The 15,921-nt window shown below is 32.8% G+C and overlaps 2 protein-coding genes across 8 annotated transcripts in view; one reads left to right on the forward strand and one right to left on the reverse strand.

Annotated features, from left to right (window-relative positions):
• Dys (Dystrophin) overlaps nt 1–15,921 on the reverse strand; it is a 380,727-nt gene that overhangs the window by 33,031 nt on the left and 331,775 nt on the right. The window lies entirely within an intron of this gene.
• On the forward strand, nt 6,136–11,640 carry LOC106623522 (organic cation transporter-like protein). Its single transcript, XM_070107176.1, has 6 exons — nt 6,136–8,042; nt 9,423–9,609; nt 9,962–10,220; nt 10,288–10,705; nt 10,766–11,272; nt 11,341–11,640. The coding sequence occupies exons 1-6, from the start codon at nt 7,900–7,902 to the stop codon at nt 11,453–11,455; spliced, it is 1,629 nt and encodes a 542-aa protein (XP_069963277.1). The 5' UTR covers nt 6,136–7,899; the 3' UTR covers nt 11,456–11,640.

The following is a 15,921-nucleotide window of genomic DNA, read 5'->3' on the forward strand; positions in this document are numbered from 1 at the left end:
TAATATTAAAATTTTAGAGTAAAGCTTTTATTAAAAAAAGAGCTTTCATAAAACAGTATCCGTTAGTTATAAAAATTATATATCATATTTATATATACTTTCATAACTAAAGAATACAAACATATTTTTTTATACTGAAGCAAAAAAAAATCATGAGAGCTTTCAATAAAGTACTTGTATACAAACTTTAACTTAAAAAGCTCAAATTAAATTCTTTTAATGTATTTTAAGTTTTCAGAAAAAGCTTAAACTCATATTTATAATTTTCATATTCAGAGTCAATATCGTTTTCTGACACAAAAACGATGAAATCATTCGAGTTTTCGTTTGTAAGTCACAGGTTTTAATTTAAATTATTGTCTTTAATTAATATAAAAATAGTACGCCCACATATATTGTAAATGCTCAAATTGAAAACATCTTTAGAATACTAATGAAAAGCTCGGCGAGAAATCTCTACCCATTACATTACATTACTTATATAAATAATATAATTGTTAGGTTTTAAAGCTTTAATTTATTTTTAAACGAAGAAAACATATTACATATATTTATATATTTATTATACAGCGTAAACTACAGCTACAAAACGCTGAATTCTTTGATTCTACAAATAAAATCATACAAAGCTTTTGCAGGAGAACCAGAGCTTTCATAAAGCACATAACTTTAAGTAGTCATTTAAGATAATATATCTATACGGCCCACAAAATGGAGGAAAGATTGGAGCTTTCATTGAAAACTTAGCGCATTAAAATAATATATAAAATTTATTTATATATATGTTTTTATATATTTGGGAGAAGTGTAACATTTTCTCGACCAAAAAGCTCAGACAAACATTATAGTTTTTAAGTAAAAACAGGAGCTTTCACAAAATGGCGAAAGTGTGCCGAATCGAGTAAAACCGATGGAAGAATTGAAGCTTTTTAAAACGAATATACATATAGCCTGTTTCTTTGAATTTGCTATAGTCTAAAAGTATAGTAAGGACTACGCTTTACTGTACAAAAGGAGCCATTGAGCTTTCACGAATAATCGTTTTGGAAAGGAATACTCGTATTCAAATTTAAAAGCTTTAAGAAGCAGTGGATAAAAATGATAAAGAGAATATTATACGAAATAGTCATAGAAAAGCGTAAAGAAATATAAAAAAGATATGTTGAATTGAATGTTTTGGCAATGTTAACCTTGAAAACCAATCAGGATTAAGCTATTTGAATTTCACTAATACCATAATTATTAAATATGCAAATATTATAAATATAACAAAACATTCCAATTAAATTAAAGTATTGCTTACGTATTAGCAAATAATATGCTAGATCAAAGATACTAATTTGCGCCATGACAGCTTGAGAGTTGACAGCTTGACAGCTGTCATATACAATTGCTTTAAGTCTACAACTCAATTTTGCACTTATCATTTCAAGTGATTTCTTCCAAACCAAAACAACTGCCACATTTTCTACTACAATACTGCTATACATATATTTGATATTTCTGAGCTCTCTCGTGCTTCGTGTATATTTAATGTCAACTTTGTGCCTTTGTTTGTCACCATCCCCATGCAACAAATGTCAAACAGTAAATAACGACAGTGGTAATCAACAATCAGCGGAGCGGAAGAGACAATTTGAAGGCAAAAGAATTATCTGTGACTCTTTGTAGGTGTGTGTTGTTCTATGCAACTACTTAGTAGTTTTTAATTAATGTATCGCGGAGTAGGTGAAATTTCTCAGTGCACTCACTACAACTCAGTGAAGTTCACTAGAGAGAAAACAAACCTACTCTATCTAAATCCTTGTTTAAATAATACAACAATGCATGAACACAGTGTGCTCAGTCAGTAGAAATGAACTATGATGAAGCTGTTGAACTCAACGAACTGATAAGAAAAGCAACGGTGGAGAAATATGCAGTAAAAATTGTGAAAATCAACAAGATGCGGTAGATAATTGTTGAAAGGGTGACCAGATATAATTTTTTTTTGGTCATGGAAATTGCCAAAGTCATTAATGAAAGTAGCTGCTGTCAAAGTTACTGATAACAACCAGCTGTCAAAATATTTATTAAGGCGAGTAAGTGTCTAGAAATATGTAGTTTCATAACAATGGAACTCTCTCTCTCTATATATATTATATTATATATAAGAGGTTAAAGTCAATATACGATACACTTTTTTGGTTGGTTAATCTTTACCCTTTATCTTTTACTGGTGTTTAACGACGTTTTATAATAATCCGAAAGAGCTTTTTTGGCTAATTTATAACTGCGGTCAAAATATGGGATTACCAATCTTTCAGAAACTTGAAAAATTGTGAAATATATCTGAAAAAATTACTTCAAAGGATTTCAAATTGTTTTTGCGAGAGTTTGATTCCCAAAGATAGATAATAATAAAATAATTTCCGGCAAATAATATTATAATTGTTGGCGAAATACCCTCACTCACTCAAAAATTGTTTTCTTGCATAGTTTGTGATGAAGTCCAAACTTTTTGGTATAGTAATTTTTAACCTTTAATATCATCAAAAATAAGTAGTTTAGAGAACAATTTCCGATAAAATGATCTGGCAACACACAGTATAAAAAAATGTTTTTTTTAGAATATGCTTATCTAGAGAAGTAATTAGAATAAAAATGCCAAATTAGTTGTCCAAATATTTTCCACGACCATATAAAATTACTCTATTTTGGTCGCCACTAGTTCAGCTACACCTTAAAAGCACAAATTCGAATATCAATTGTCTGTTTAGTGTTGTTGAAGGCACCAAAAATACTCGCTCATTAAAATAATCGCCATTTATATAAATGTTTTATTCATACAAACATATATTGGCGAAAATACCGTAATTCATGCATAATAACAGAAATACGTGCGAATGCATTCCATTACACTAGCGACACACGCGCACTCAAATGCATTCATTTATGAAATCGGCAATTCTTTGTGAGCGACACGACAAATTCGTTCCTCCCGCGCAAGTTATTTAAGCGGACAGACAGACAACCGTAATGCGTTATGCATATTTAATTGGGCGCTTACATAGAAGCGTATTCTTTTTTGATTGTACGATAATAACAATAATATTTGATGTCATTGTAAATATGTACAATGGAATTATGTAAGTTAATTTGCATAAAATAATGTTGGCCTTCAAATTTCTGATGATATTTAAATGTGACTTATGCAACAGCAGGCGAATGACACTAAGTAAACAATTACAATTTGGTAATCATGTGTGAAGGTTTTAGAACGCAAACAGAGCGCAAAATGCAGCGAACGGTGAAGAAGGGAATGCTTCGAGGGGCTAAAAGTCACAATAGAAGCGGAAAAATTAAAAAAAGAAATACTTAATATATAAATGGGAAAATGGGAGTGTCAAAGTACAATACATTGCATTTATGTAACAATTCAATTGTAATTTTTACACGCACAAAGGAGTGGAAATTACTTGGCGTCGTTAGTGAAATGTGCTTACAACAAGAAATGTATTTATTATATAATATATAGTATAGTATTAGCGGATCTAACATCCTATTTCACGATAAACCAGCAATGAGTTCCATGGCACAATGATATTCCGGTCTTGACGATTTTTCGGATGTTATACAGAAAAAACTTTTTGTATTGATGAACTTTATCAATATCACAGGGTGGTTCAGAGAGGTAATAATAATGTGAGGCGATTTTAGTGTCGGTAGTTTTACAACGGGCCTCCAAAGGCCTAGGAGCGTCGACAGACATCCACCCTATCTACCTACCTAACCTCTTAATGAGGTATCAATATGTTTTCTGGTGTTGAAGGGCACTGTATATCTTTGTTGTTGCTTTCACAGCAAGGGAAAGGGAGCACTACCAAGAATTGCTTGCAATACGATACTATTTACATGCACAGCACCGTATTTCAGAGCTCGGTTTTTGTGGTGCTACGCTTCACTCATAAAACACAACGTTATGGGAAAAAGTTAAAATGTGTTATTAATTTTTTGTTTCCATATTCAATTAATTAAGTCGTTTATTTATGTATTTTGAAGTATATATGTACATACATACAAACGTATGTACGCATGTGCATCACTAATGACATTAAATGATAACAAATATAAACGATTTCAAATGCAAATATCATGTGATTTTTATATCGAAAATAACCTAAATTTGTATCTGTCAGAGTAGAAGAAGTAAACAAAACATTGAAATGAAAAAAAAAAATAATAATAATAAAAATATTTTGTTTTCCCATAAAAAATCACGAGTGTTGTTATGTGTCAGTAATTAATGATTTGCAATTAGCTAAGTTCATGTGTCGGGGTTTCCACGACAACTAATTGCTCGCCTGTTTTCTACTTCATGCTTTTTTTTTGTTTTTGGTGCCACTTCTTTCTATTTACCCATTCATAAAAACAAGTAGTTAGCATTTTATTTTATATTTTTTATTAGTTTATATCTGCTACTAAACGCCAGATCTAATTAGTAACGGTGGTTTAGCTCTCTATGCTAATTAAACAAGAAATCCGACAACAATCGAATAAAAAGAATTATTAAAGCAAACGGCGCATTTTTTTTTTTTTTTGTGAAGAAGAAGCGCTTGTTGATGTCCGTGATTTACAGAAATAAGCAGATGTGTTGATATTTATGGTATGCACATATATTCCGCATATTATACTATGATTAATTTGCTTAAGGCAACTAAAATAGATTTTTAACTCGAATTCATTCTAAATTAGTAAAATCATAAAAAATATCAAAAATCTAACAAATTAGCAATTTGCATAGAATTAATTTGAAATTTGCATACATTTATTTAACAAATTCTGCTTAACAACAGTTTGCCGACAAACTGATTTTAGCATATGGTTCTTCATATAAATCTTTTTAGACATACTTCGATTACGAATTTGTCATGCAAATTTAAACTAGAAACTAAGCTCACGTGAGGTTTTTCGAAGTGAAATGCAAATTTATATTCACTTTAAGCAGTTCACAAAAATACTTGTGAAAACAGGCGCAGATTATTCATGACAAAATATTGGCATAAGCCAATTACCGGTTGCCTCGATTTGTGGATTAATTGAAAATATGTGTTAATTTGAAAATATAAACAGAAAAATGTATTCAAAAATTGAAATTTCTCCTGTTATACAAAAATAATATTCCAGTCAACAGTATTGCGAACTACTTGCGTACCATTCTCAAATAACTGTATATACATACATACATATGTATTTCGAAATCCCGCCTGCCAAAAACCCGACATCTTTGTTCTATTTTTAAAACGCTAAAAAGGTTTGCACCACCGGCCACCAGCCACAGCAGTCACCAATTCGCGTTCGCCAAAGTGTTAATCAGAAATATAGAGGCCACTGTGATTCATGCGAAACACTCGAATATTGCAAATATAAATAGCAAAGTGGCCGCAGACGTCGTAGTCGCAAGGGGTCCGTGCTTTTGGCGAATAAATCGTCGAAATTTCATGCAAACAATTATCGAGTGCCAGCGGCTGTCAGCAGCAACTTTGAAAACTTAACTTGTTCATCAAAAACAATTTGTTTATCTAATTCGAACTCTATGACTGGCTTACACCTGTGTGTGTGCGTGTGTGTGTATATATATATTGAGTGATAAATTCATTATGTCCCATACAGATTTCTCCGCTTTGCCTCGCTATAAACGCTTGTGCTAATTTTATTTATAAACAATTGATTTTATAAGCATCACATAAATGTGTATGTGCGTTAATATATTTGAAGGAGTCCCATTTTTTATACGCCAATCAGCAGAAGTATTTTACTTGAGCATAAGGAAGCTTACTTCGCTAGAAAAACACTTGAAATAACTCCATTCATTTATTGACGCGTTTTAATGCGTTTGTGATTCGCTACATATAATATTTACATACATGTATTTATGAACAAATATGTATGTATGCATATATGTATATGTATATGCAATTATTTTCATAAATTTTTTTCTTTAGAAAATCAATAAATAATAAGTAAATAATATAAGTACATAAATTTACTTGTGCATATATAATACATTAATTTAAATAAAAATGTGATTGTGCGCCATATATACATACATTTATGCCATATAAATACATAAAAATATTGTAATAATAAATATTTTGTTTTGAAAATTTATTTAGTTAAGCAGAAACGCTGGCCTTAGCTTTTTTGTACCTGAGCGCAACAAATACACAGGGGTATTAGAAAAGCTCCAAAGTTCCACAACATATTCATGGAAAAGAGGTTTGAAACTCCTTAAAAGTAAGAGCTTTATTAAATAACTCAAAAAATATATAAAACAAGATAAAAGAAAACATCCTAAAACATTGTAGTAAAATCGATTGACTGCAACGAAATGTGTTGCGTAACGAAATTCCGTCACGTTCGAAATATATAATTCGCCCACATAATGTGGTCTGATTTAAATTTTACTTTTTCGAAAGTTCGGTTTAATTAATGGTTGAAAGACAAAAACGGGGAAGGTTGCCACATCTTTGAAAATCAAAAGTTGTATTCAAAAAATGATCACAAAAATTTTTACAAGGTTTTGGAAAATATGAAATCGCATTACTGTAGAATACTTTCATCTCAAGATTAGTCCCATTGATATGAAAGGTGAAATGTATTGAAACCTATAAATGCTTATTGGAGGTGCTGCATAGTTTGAACTGTCGACTATATCGCGCTAAAGGAATCTGCATGTATAGAATTGTGCATAATATCGGACCGACAGTTACCGGAATGGTAAAGGGTAATAAAATTTACATTACAACTTTGCGAATGCGAAGCTTATGAACGTAAATCTTGGATTTACCATAACCCTAGAAATTGTGGATGGGTTTGTTAATAATGTGGACGACGAGGAGCGATGGTTCCACACTTCGAAGGGTTTCAGAACTGATAAAATATCCATAGTACACTCAACAAATAAGAATAGATTTTTTAAATTGTGATTATTTTGTTGATAACCACGGAGGGAATAATGAAGTGATTAAAAAAGTCGTAATAGTTATATGAGAATGTTTCAAGAGATGTTAGGCAAAGTTTCTTTTACATCAAGTAACGGGTCTTTGGACATTTCATTTGCAGCTGCAGACAATTTTTAAAAAGAGGATGTAATTTTTCGTACAATTTTACAGCGCTAACAGTCTTACACTTTACCAAACTATTAGAACTTAAGGCAGTAGTTCACGTACAGATCGTGTTAATCATCACCAATTTGTAGGAAAAAACGTTTGGAATGTAGGTTCACGTGCCAGGGTATGCTATGTTTTAAATATTAATGTCTAAAGCGAGCTTTTAGTATTTTAAATAGTACAGACGCATAATGCATGACGCTAACACGTGCCGCAGCCTTAGTTACCCCCTAAATGGCTAAGCTTTTAAAATCAATACCGCTAAGCTCAGCTGAGATGCCCGTCTAACCGTCGATCGATCTATTTCGGTGCGCAAACAAACCAAATCAAATCAACGCTAATTTAAGCGCGTGAGTTGCTTACTAGTTATAGCAGACTTTGCCGAATTCAACAGCTAAAAAACTAGAGCTAGCTGCTTGCGCTGAGAAAACATCCAAGCTAAGCTCTGTCGCGGCGAACTGACCGAAGCTGAGCTAGACGTTTTATGATCATTTGCAAATATTTGGCCAAAGTTAAGTCCGCCTTGGAAGTGATCATAACCAAAACGAATTATTTGCCGCTGCTAGTCTGCTTTCGACCGCTGATTTGGCATATTGCCCTTGCCAATACGGATCAACTATAATATTATTTCCTTCTTTCTATCGCATACTATTTGTTGGCGGTGTATTTCGAAGTGTGAACTTAGAATAAATCGGAGTTCTTAAATATTTGCACTTATATAAAGGATAGTATCTACGAGTGGTATAAAATGGATTTCGATGCGTTACTGCAGAAATGTGGCAATTATGGTCGCTATCAATTAGTGTTGTTGCTCGTCTATGGCTATACGAATATAATGTCCTCGATGCATTATTTCGCTCAAACGATTATTAGCTTTACACCTGAGCATTGGTGAGTGGAGCCTTTGTGCGTTCTTGTGTAAAGGCATACACATATATGTACATATTAATACCGATACATATGTATATAAAACTGTGGTTTATATGGGACAGTGTGTAATGATGTGTATTTAACTTAAAAAAAAATTTTTTATGGAAAAGAAAAAAAATAATAATATAAAAATTTAATTCAATGAAACTGGTTACTAAAAATTACTGAAAATATTTCCATAAATATAAAAGCAAATAAAATATTATACCATAATAAATAATAAAAGTAAACAAACACGTCTCCAAAGCAAAAATTAAATTAATAAATAAATCTAAAAAAATAATTATAACCTTAAAACAATCGTTTGCTAGTTTAAAAAAGTTTGAGTAAATAACGAGCGTATTACATTTTTTTATAGTGTTGAAAAACAATGTGGTCCAGAAGGAAATTTCATAACGATTTTTTTAACAAAGCTAAAAAGCATGAATTAAAAATCTATTCAAGAGGTGGAAATATAAAAATTAAGTACTTTTTACAAATATTAAAAAAAGAAAAAACTGTAACTTCGGTTACAAGAACTTGATTTTGATCGGTACGTTTTTATGGCAGCTATATGCTATAGTGACTCGATCTGAACAATTTCTTCGTATATTGCACCGTTGCCTTGGGTAATAATCAAATCGACTCAGCTTGTCACGCTAATCGTTTATACATTTATGGTACATATTTTAATAATATATACACATTGGGACAATACAAAAAAATAGTTCGAAAATAATATTTAAAAAAAATATTTAAAAATTTATAACTTAAGAATAAAATTTTATGAAAAGTCGCCTAGAAAATTTAGTATAATATAGGTATAATAATGATTTTAATTTTATTTTGATGAGTTTTTATTAAAAAATTAAAAATAAACTCATAAAACTCTATTTTTGTTATGAATGAAACGTGTATTAATTTTTTTAAAATAAAAGTTTTATAAATACTCGAAAGCACATAAAAAAATTATAAATAAAAGTAAAATTTAAAAAAAATAGTTGAAAGAATCAAAAAGTTTATAAATTCAAATTAGCAACCTGGCGGCTTTTAAGCAAACAACGTTTTGATCTAGGCACTTTTACGACACAATCTTCAAACTCTAAATTGCCAATTTCATTTTAATCGCTAGTTAGCTGTTTGCTCATTTAGTTCAACACACGAAAGTTAATTGTTTATTCAAAGTTTTGAATTGTGTCAATTCGAATTTTATGCAAATAATTGAAATATTAATATTTGCATAATCTACGACTGCTGTTCGCTCACGGGATTTTAGCAAAAGAGGGAAGATTATTGTTTCTTTAATTTGTCTTGCAAATTGCCAGATAATTGCATAATATTTTCTCTACTCAACACAACCAGGTGTAATCATGAGCTGCTCGAGAATCTCACATACACCGAAATTCGCGAGATCTACTCGCAAGTAGAGAATCCCTCGTGTACGCTCTTGGATGATATTGTAAATGGCACGGCTGTCGCGTCGGATTTTGGTGAATGCGAAGACTGGATATTCAAATACGAGAATGGCTATGAGAGCGTAACCACCGATGTAAGTTTAATGTTTCATGCTTCTAATGCGACAAAGCTCTAATTTATTATAAATTGGCTTTTCGAGTTTTAGACAGTCCCTTTAGGCAATTTTTAGTTGACTAAATTAGACCGTTGTCTGAAAGCCATTTACAGTGCAACTCCTTCATTGATCCGCACATGAGCACCACTATTCAAAATAATAGGAAATCTTGTTCTTCGTCTCATGGCATTCTTCTTTAATTGCCATATAAACTTCTTTATTGAAGTCTGAAGAAGTGTGCTTTTAGCCGAATTAAATAGTAAAGCTTTTTAAATAAATATCTGCTAATATATACTTGTATAAAAATATCTTAATTTGATCCTTCTTTTAGCTCAAATGGGTCTGCGATGATGCGGTCAAGGGAGCAATTGGACAATCTTTCCTATATCTGGGCTCAGTTTTGGGCACTATATTGTTTGGCTTTCTCGCAGATAAAATTGGACGTTTGCCAACGATGATGTTAACTACAATTACAGGTGCTGCCGGCGATTTCATAACGTCCTTTGTGACCACACCACATGCCTTTGCGGCTAGTCGTTTCATCTCAGGTCTGAGCATCGACACATTATTCTATATGAGTTATATTATGGGTAAGTTTTGCGTTGAGTTACTATTCTACTATATGTATAGTGTCTTATTATATGCTCTCTCTACTAGTTTTTGAGAATTTGGATCCAAAGAAGCGCACCTTCGGCCTCAACATAATTATGGCGTTCTTCTATTTCTTCGGTCTGGTTATGTCACCCTGGTATGCTATATGGGTGGGTAGTTGGCGTAAATATTTACTGATCGCCTCACTGCCAGCTCTTTTGGTGCTCATCTACCCGCTATTTATAGTCGAGAGCGCGCAGTGGTTGGCCACTAAAGGTGACTACAAAGGCGCCGTGCGTTGCCTCAGACGTGTGGCCAAGTTTAATAAGAGAGAAGTCGAAGAGGAGCATTTCGATCAATTCATATCATATTATGAGGAAAAAATGGCGGGAGAGCACAAGGAGAAAGAAGAGAAAGACACATTCATGGGCCTCTTTAGAACGCCACGTTTGCGCAAATTCACCATTGTGCTATTTCTTAAGTCGTAAGTAGACGCTGCCACGAAGCAAATACTTTATTTTCTAAATATATATCTTTACTCCAGCATGATTACCACGATCTCCTACGACATTATCAGCCGCAACATGGAGGGTTTCGGCTCCTCGCCATTCCTGCTTTTTTCACTCACATCGATCGTCTATATACCGGCTGGTTTCACGATCATACTGCTGCAGAATCGCATTGGACGCAAAGGCCTGGCATGTGGCGCGCTCTTCGTCGGCGCCATACTCACCGCCATAACGGGTGTACTACTCGCTGTGCTGGACTTAAAGGAGAATGCGGTATTTTTGGCCTGCATGGTTGGCCTGGGCCGTTATATTGCGATTGTTTCGTACGAAGCGGAAGCGCAATACGCCGCCGAAATTGTGCCGACAAGTGTGCGAGGTCGCGGCATGGCGAATATTCACGTCGTCGGCTATGCCTTCAGCTTCCTCAGCGCTTATGTCATCTATTTGAGCAACATCTTCAAACCACTGCCCTCAATCGTTTTGGCAGTGCTAATGTTGATCGGCGCAGCGTTGTGTCTGCTGCTGCCGGAAACGCTGAATCAGTTAGTTGATAAGCTTTTGAGGTTATGTTAGAGAATTCTAAATTTTTTTGCTTTCTTTTTTCTTGTAGAAAACTGCCAGAGACGCTGTTGGACGGCGAGCATTTCTGCAGCGATGAGAAATGGTATTACTTCCCATGCATAAAACGAAAGAAGAAGGACGAAGTGGAGGTAACGAAACTGTGAAGTCGCGACAGACGCAAGTGTATTACTTTAAGTTAGTATAAGTTTAGAAAATTGCACTTAAATTCAATGAATTTGCTTTTCATGAGTTGGTATATGTGTTATAAAATAGTTATTATTATTTTGTATATTTTTTCTTACATACTCTTTATGTGCATATAATGTATAAAAAGCTTAGCTATAAAATAAAAACAGATAAATTAAAGCAAATTCAAACTGAAAGTTAGGTAAATCTATCAGTTTTACAGTTATATTGCATGTGCGCGTTATATTTCAAGCTTTTACGCATTTCGTTTAGCTGATATGATCATGCAGTGAAAAATGCGCCGCCAGACGCTTAAAAAAACATTTTTGACGCTGAATGAGCTTATCACTCGCTGGCGATTTGAAATTTTCTATGAAAAAGGCAACAACAAAGAAAGAAATTCACATAAAAGAGCAGAGAGGCCAAAGCCACACACGACTCGCGTGAGCTTGCACATTTGATTGAGGCGTGTAACAACTCTATTTTTCAACACTCAGTCGCCTCTTTTATTTCGGAAGAAAGCTGATTGCTTTTACAAGCGTTACGCATGCGCGTTTGTGTTTGTGTGAGATTGTGTGACTGTTGTCACATGCATTGCCTGCGTGCGCCAAGTGGTCCAGATTTGTTTCCGCAGTGCGTTGAAAAAAGTTAAACCATACATACATATGTATATAACGACAGATGTATTTTTTTGATATGCGTGGCTTGAAGGGAGAACTGTGCGCTACCTGCGCGAGGTTAAATGCTCGGCTTATTTACATTTTATTGTCACACAGTAAAATTGGTATTTTATTTATTGTATAAGGTGTGGAGAACCGTGGGTGCGACACAAATCTTTGCTAGGCAAGCAATGACAGTTCGATCCGTCAGCTGTGTTTGGAGTAACCCACGAATTGAACCTGTATTAGCGGATACTAGTAAAGACTATAGAGGTAACACGTCAACAGCTTCTTTCAGATTTATCAGCTCAAGCGAACTCTCAGTAATCGTCAATAAAATTCATGGGATGATAACATTTTGTAAATTCGATTGAATAATGAAAGTTGATAGAGTCCTTGAATCGGACAAAATTTTAACTAACAAATGCTAGGTGTTTCTTATTTTGAACCTTCTTAAAACAACAAGGGAAAGAAAATGCTGGCTATTAAAAAGAAAATGCTGACTATTAATTTCAGGTGTGAACAGACACTTACAGTTTATTTATCTGTGTCAAAACAATAGTTATGTGAGGTTAGGTTGAGTTATATGGCTGAGCATCACAATGGGAATTACACTTCGACTGCTAAACACAGTTTGTGAAGAAACTATTAAGATGTGAGATCAAGGCGTTTTAGCTTTTACGAAAAAGTCAAGAATGAAGTGTTGCGACGATACTCCCTCGTCTTGTTCACAACAATTTCTACAACTGGCATCTGACAAGAATTTTAACCGTACCATGGGCATATCGATTGAAACTAACCTTTAGCGATTTGTCTTAGATAATAACTTTTGGTGGATTAAATTTTTTTATCTTTCCTTTAAAAGAAAAACAAAATTCGGAAAATTTCGAAAAATCCTTCCAATATTGGGGAAAATTTTTGTGTAAGGATATAACATATAGCGGAAAAAATTCCGAATAAAACTGATATGATGCAGTCCAGTTCGTCTGGCTTCTTGACACTTAAATTGTATAGCTATAAAATGGTCTTGATTGATCTATTTCAAAACCCAAGAACTACTTAGAGTGTTTAGTAGCTGTCATCGAAAGATACCATAACAACGAGGAAGGAAGGGGGTGATAAAACTTTCGGAAAGTAAAAATTTAATCTCGTATACTGTGGAGTAAAAAGGAAAAGAAAATATTATAATATATGGGGATTAAATAATATTTGTTTTAACTTTGTAAATTCTAGTAAATAATTTGATAAAAATCTGCCATTAAGTTGAAGGCAACCAAATTATGCAGATTTTTTGCACAAATTTAAAATCTTTCGAAATTTATTATTATTTTGGTATATTTTTTGCTCAATCTAAATTTTGGCGAATTTGAGAACAAATTCCGAAAAGAGAGACAACCAAGCACACATAAATCACACTAATAAAACTCAATTTACATTGCTATGTGGATTGCGCATGCGCCACTCGCCTTAATTCCAGCGAACAAAGGAACACTCAACTTACACATATAGACAGATTGCTGAGACATTTCGGTCACGCTTGCAATAAAGCGATAATTTATACAGAGAAATAAAATTGAATAAATAATTATCTCAGTATGAGGAGTGAGAATTATGTAAATGCGTTTTCAAATCTCTACAGCAGTAGTAGCATACTTGCCATCAGAAAAAAGCTCGGCTAAATAAATTGATGGAAAATCACAAGCCTACACGCAAATACGTAATAACATATTGCACTAATATATGTACAAGTATATGTTTGTGTATAGTACGTACATATGTAAATCATTTTACGATCTTCTCAAGCTATTTATGCACACAGTAGTCGTATGTTTAACAGTTAACCATACTGTGTCGTATTTGAAAAAGTACAATTTTGGATGTTTGCTGTTATGTTACATACATATGAATATATATTTCTCGATTGCTTTTTGCTTCTAACAGCATTTTAATTGGCTTGTTAACAGTTATTTCTGTTGGTATTATTATAAGTTTTTAGCATAGTTAGCGTCGACACTTAATGAAAAAGGAGAGCCTTTTCAATGATAACTTTAACAAATATGCAAAACATGTTTGCAAAAGTTTTGAAATGTTTAATGTTACGGAACCCATTTGAGTTAGTAATTTCGTTGTTTTTTCGCAATTATACAAACATACTAGTATGTATATACACCTTCTAGTTGTATATATATTTAGCGGCAAGTTGAAATTTTAAATATTTTTGGATCAATAAAAGTTTGTTTATCTTATATATTTTATTGGTTTAAAAAGTTTAAACAGGTGGCAACTCCCTTTAAATATATTCCTTGCTTTGACTTCTATAATACAATCTTTAGTTTGATATTTGCAATAATTTACAAAATATTTCTCCCTTAAACTAGTTTAGTTTGATACCTTCCTTATAATAATTACCTCATTTTATAAATTTTTTATAAAAGCTTCTAAAAATTCTAGTGCCAATTTTTTTTAATTTGTCTGCTTTATACTAATATTTTGAGGTTGCTTTTATTTCATCTATTTTATTGGTTTTAAATATATAAACAGGTGGCAACTCTATTCAAATTTTTAATTTAATTCTTAATTTTAAACTTTGTTAAAAGTTGTTTTTGCACTGTTGCGTTATGTTAAAAACTTTGTTGAATTAAAACTTTTAAAGAGAAAGCAGATTGTATGACAGCTATATACAATAGACCGATATCTCAAACACTGAGGGACCAATTCGCATATATACAGACAGACGGACAGCCAGACGGACATGGCTAAATCGACTCAGCGCATCATGCTGATGATTTATGCATATATACATATGTATGTATATATATTATAGGGTCTCCGACATTGCCTCCTGGGTCTTACAAACATTGTGGCAAACTTAATATACCTTGTTCAGGGTATCAAAACAATCCAAAAAGTATCGAAAATAATCCAAGAAGTTGCTAAACTCGTCTATATATACAAGCACAAAAGAATAATATAATATATTCCACAACTTGAAGCTTTTGTCTCTTATTTTTATGATTTAACGCAGATGCAACGCTGAGCTCTCAAGTCTTATACGCTTCGCAGGTAAATAAATAATTTTTCATAATGAACTAATTTACTTAACAAGCGAATAACAAACAGAAAAACAAAGAGAACGCAGCAGAAGATTAGTAACAACAAAAATACATTGGAATATAAGAAATAATAACTACATAATGAGGACCAAGTTTCGGGGGGACTGGAAGAGGGAGTGCACCGCATGCGGGAGTGTCAGGGTATTCTTGTTGCCTGCGAGTTGTTCAGTCAACGCCAATTACAAAAATAAGAAGGTTTGTAGATAACTACAATAAAAATGTAAAACAATAATACACATACTTTTGCAGAGAAGAACATGACAGCCATAATGAGTGGCAATTTATCAGCGAAATGGAAAACGCTTTATGTTGTTGTTTTGACATATTAATGTAAAATGTGTAAGTGCATTTTATAAATTAAGAAAAAGCCTCACAAAACAACGAAAATATTTCATCTTTAATATTAAAATGAGTTGGAGCGACATCTATTTTTCCGAATATGCAAGCTTTGAAGATTTTGATCTCTGAGGATGCATATACATATATAAATACCGGAATATAGAGGATTCTGGAGACTGGAAAAATCTACCAATCAGACCGTGGAATGTATTTCTTATACTACTATAAATTTAGGATGAGTTCTTAGCATTGCCTGTGATTTGTAGTGACTTTTAAACAAATGGTAACTCTCTAAAAAAATATTTCTAATTGAAAGCTTTCTTAAATACCTTC

Source organism: Bactrocera oleae, chromosome 2 (assembly GCF_042242935.1).
Source record: "Bactrocera oleae isolate idBacOlea1 chromosome 2, idBacOlea1, whole genome shotgun sequence".
Taxonomy (NCBI): Eukaryota; Metazoa; Arthropoda; class Insecta; order Diptera; family Tephritidae; genus Bactrocera; species Bactrocera oleae.

Coding starts and splice junctions, on each gene's coding strand:
- LOC106623522 (XM_070107176.1), top strand. CDS start 7,900: ATGGATTTCGATGCGTTACTGCAGAAATGTGGCAATTATGGTCGCTAT. Junction 9,610..9,961: donor ATGAGAGCGTAACCACCGAT/GTAAGTTTAATG, acceptor TCCTTCTTTTAG/CTCAAATGGGTCTGCGATGA. Junction 11,273..11,340: donor CTGCCGGAAACGCTGAATCA/GTTAGTTGATAA, acceptor TTTTTCTTGTAG/AAAACTGCCAGAGACGCTGT.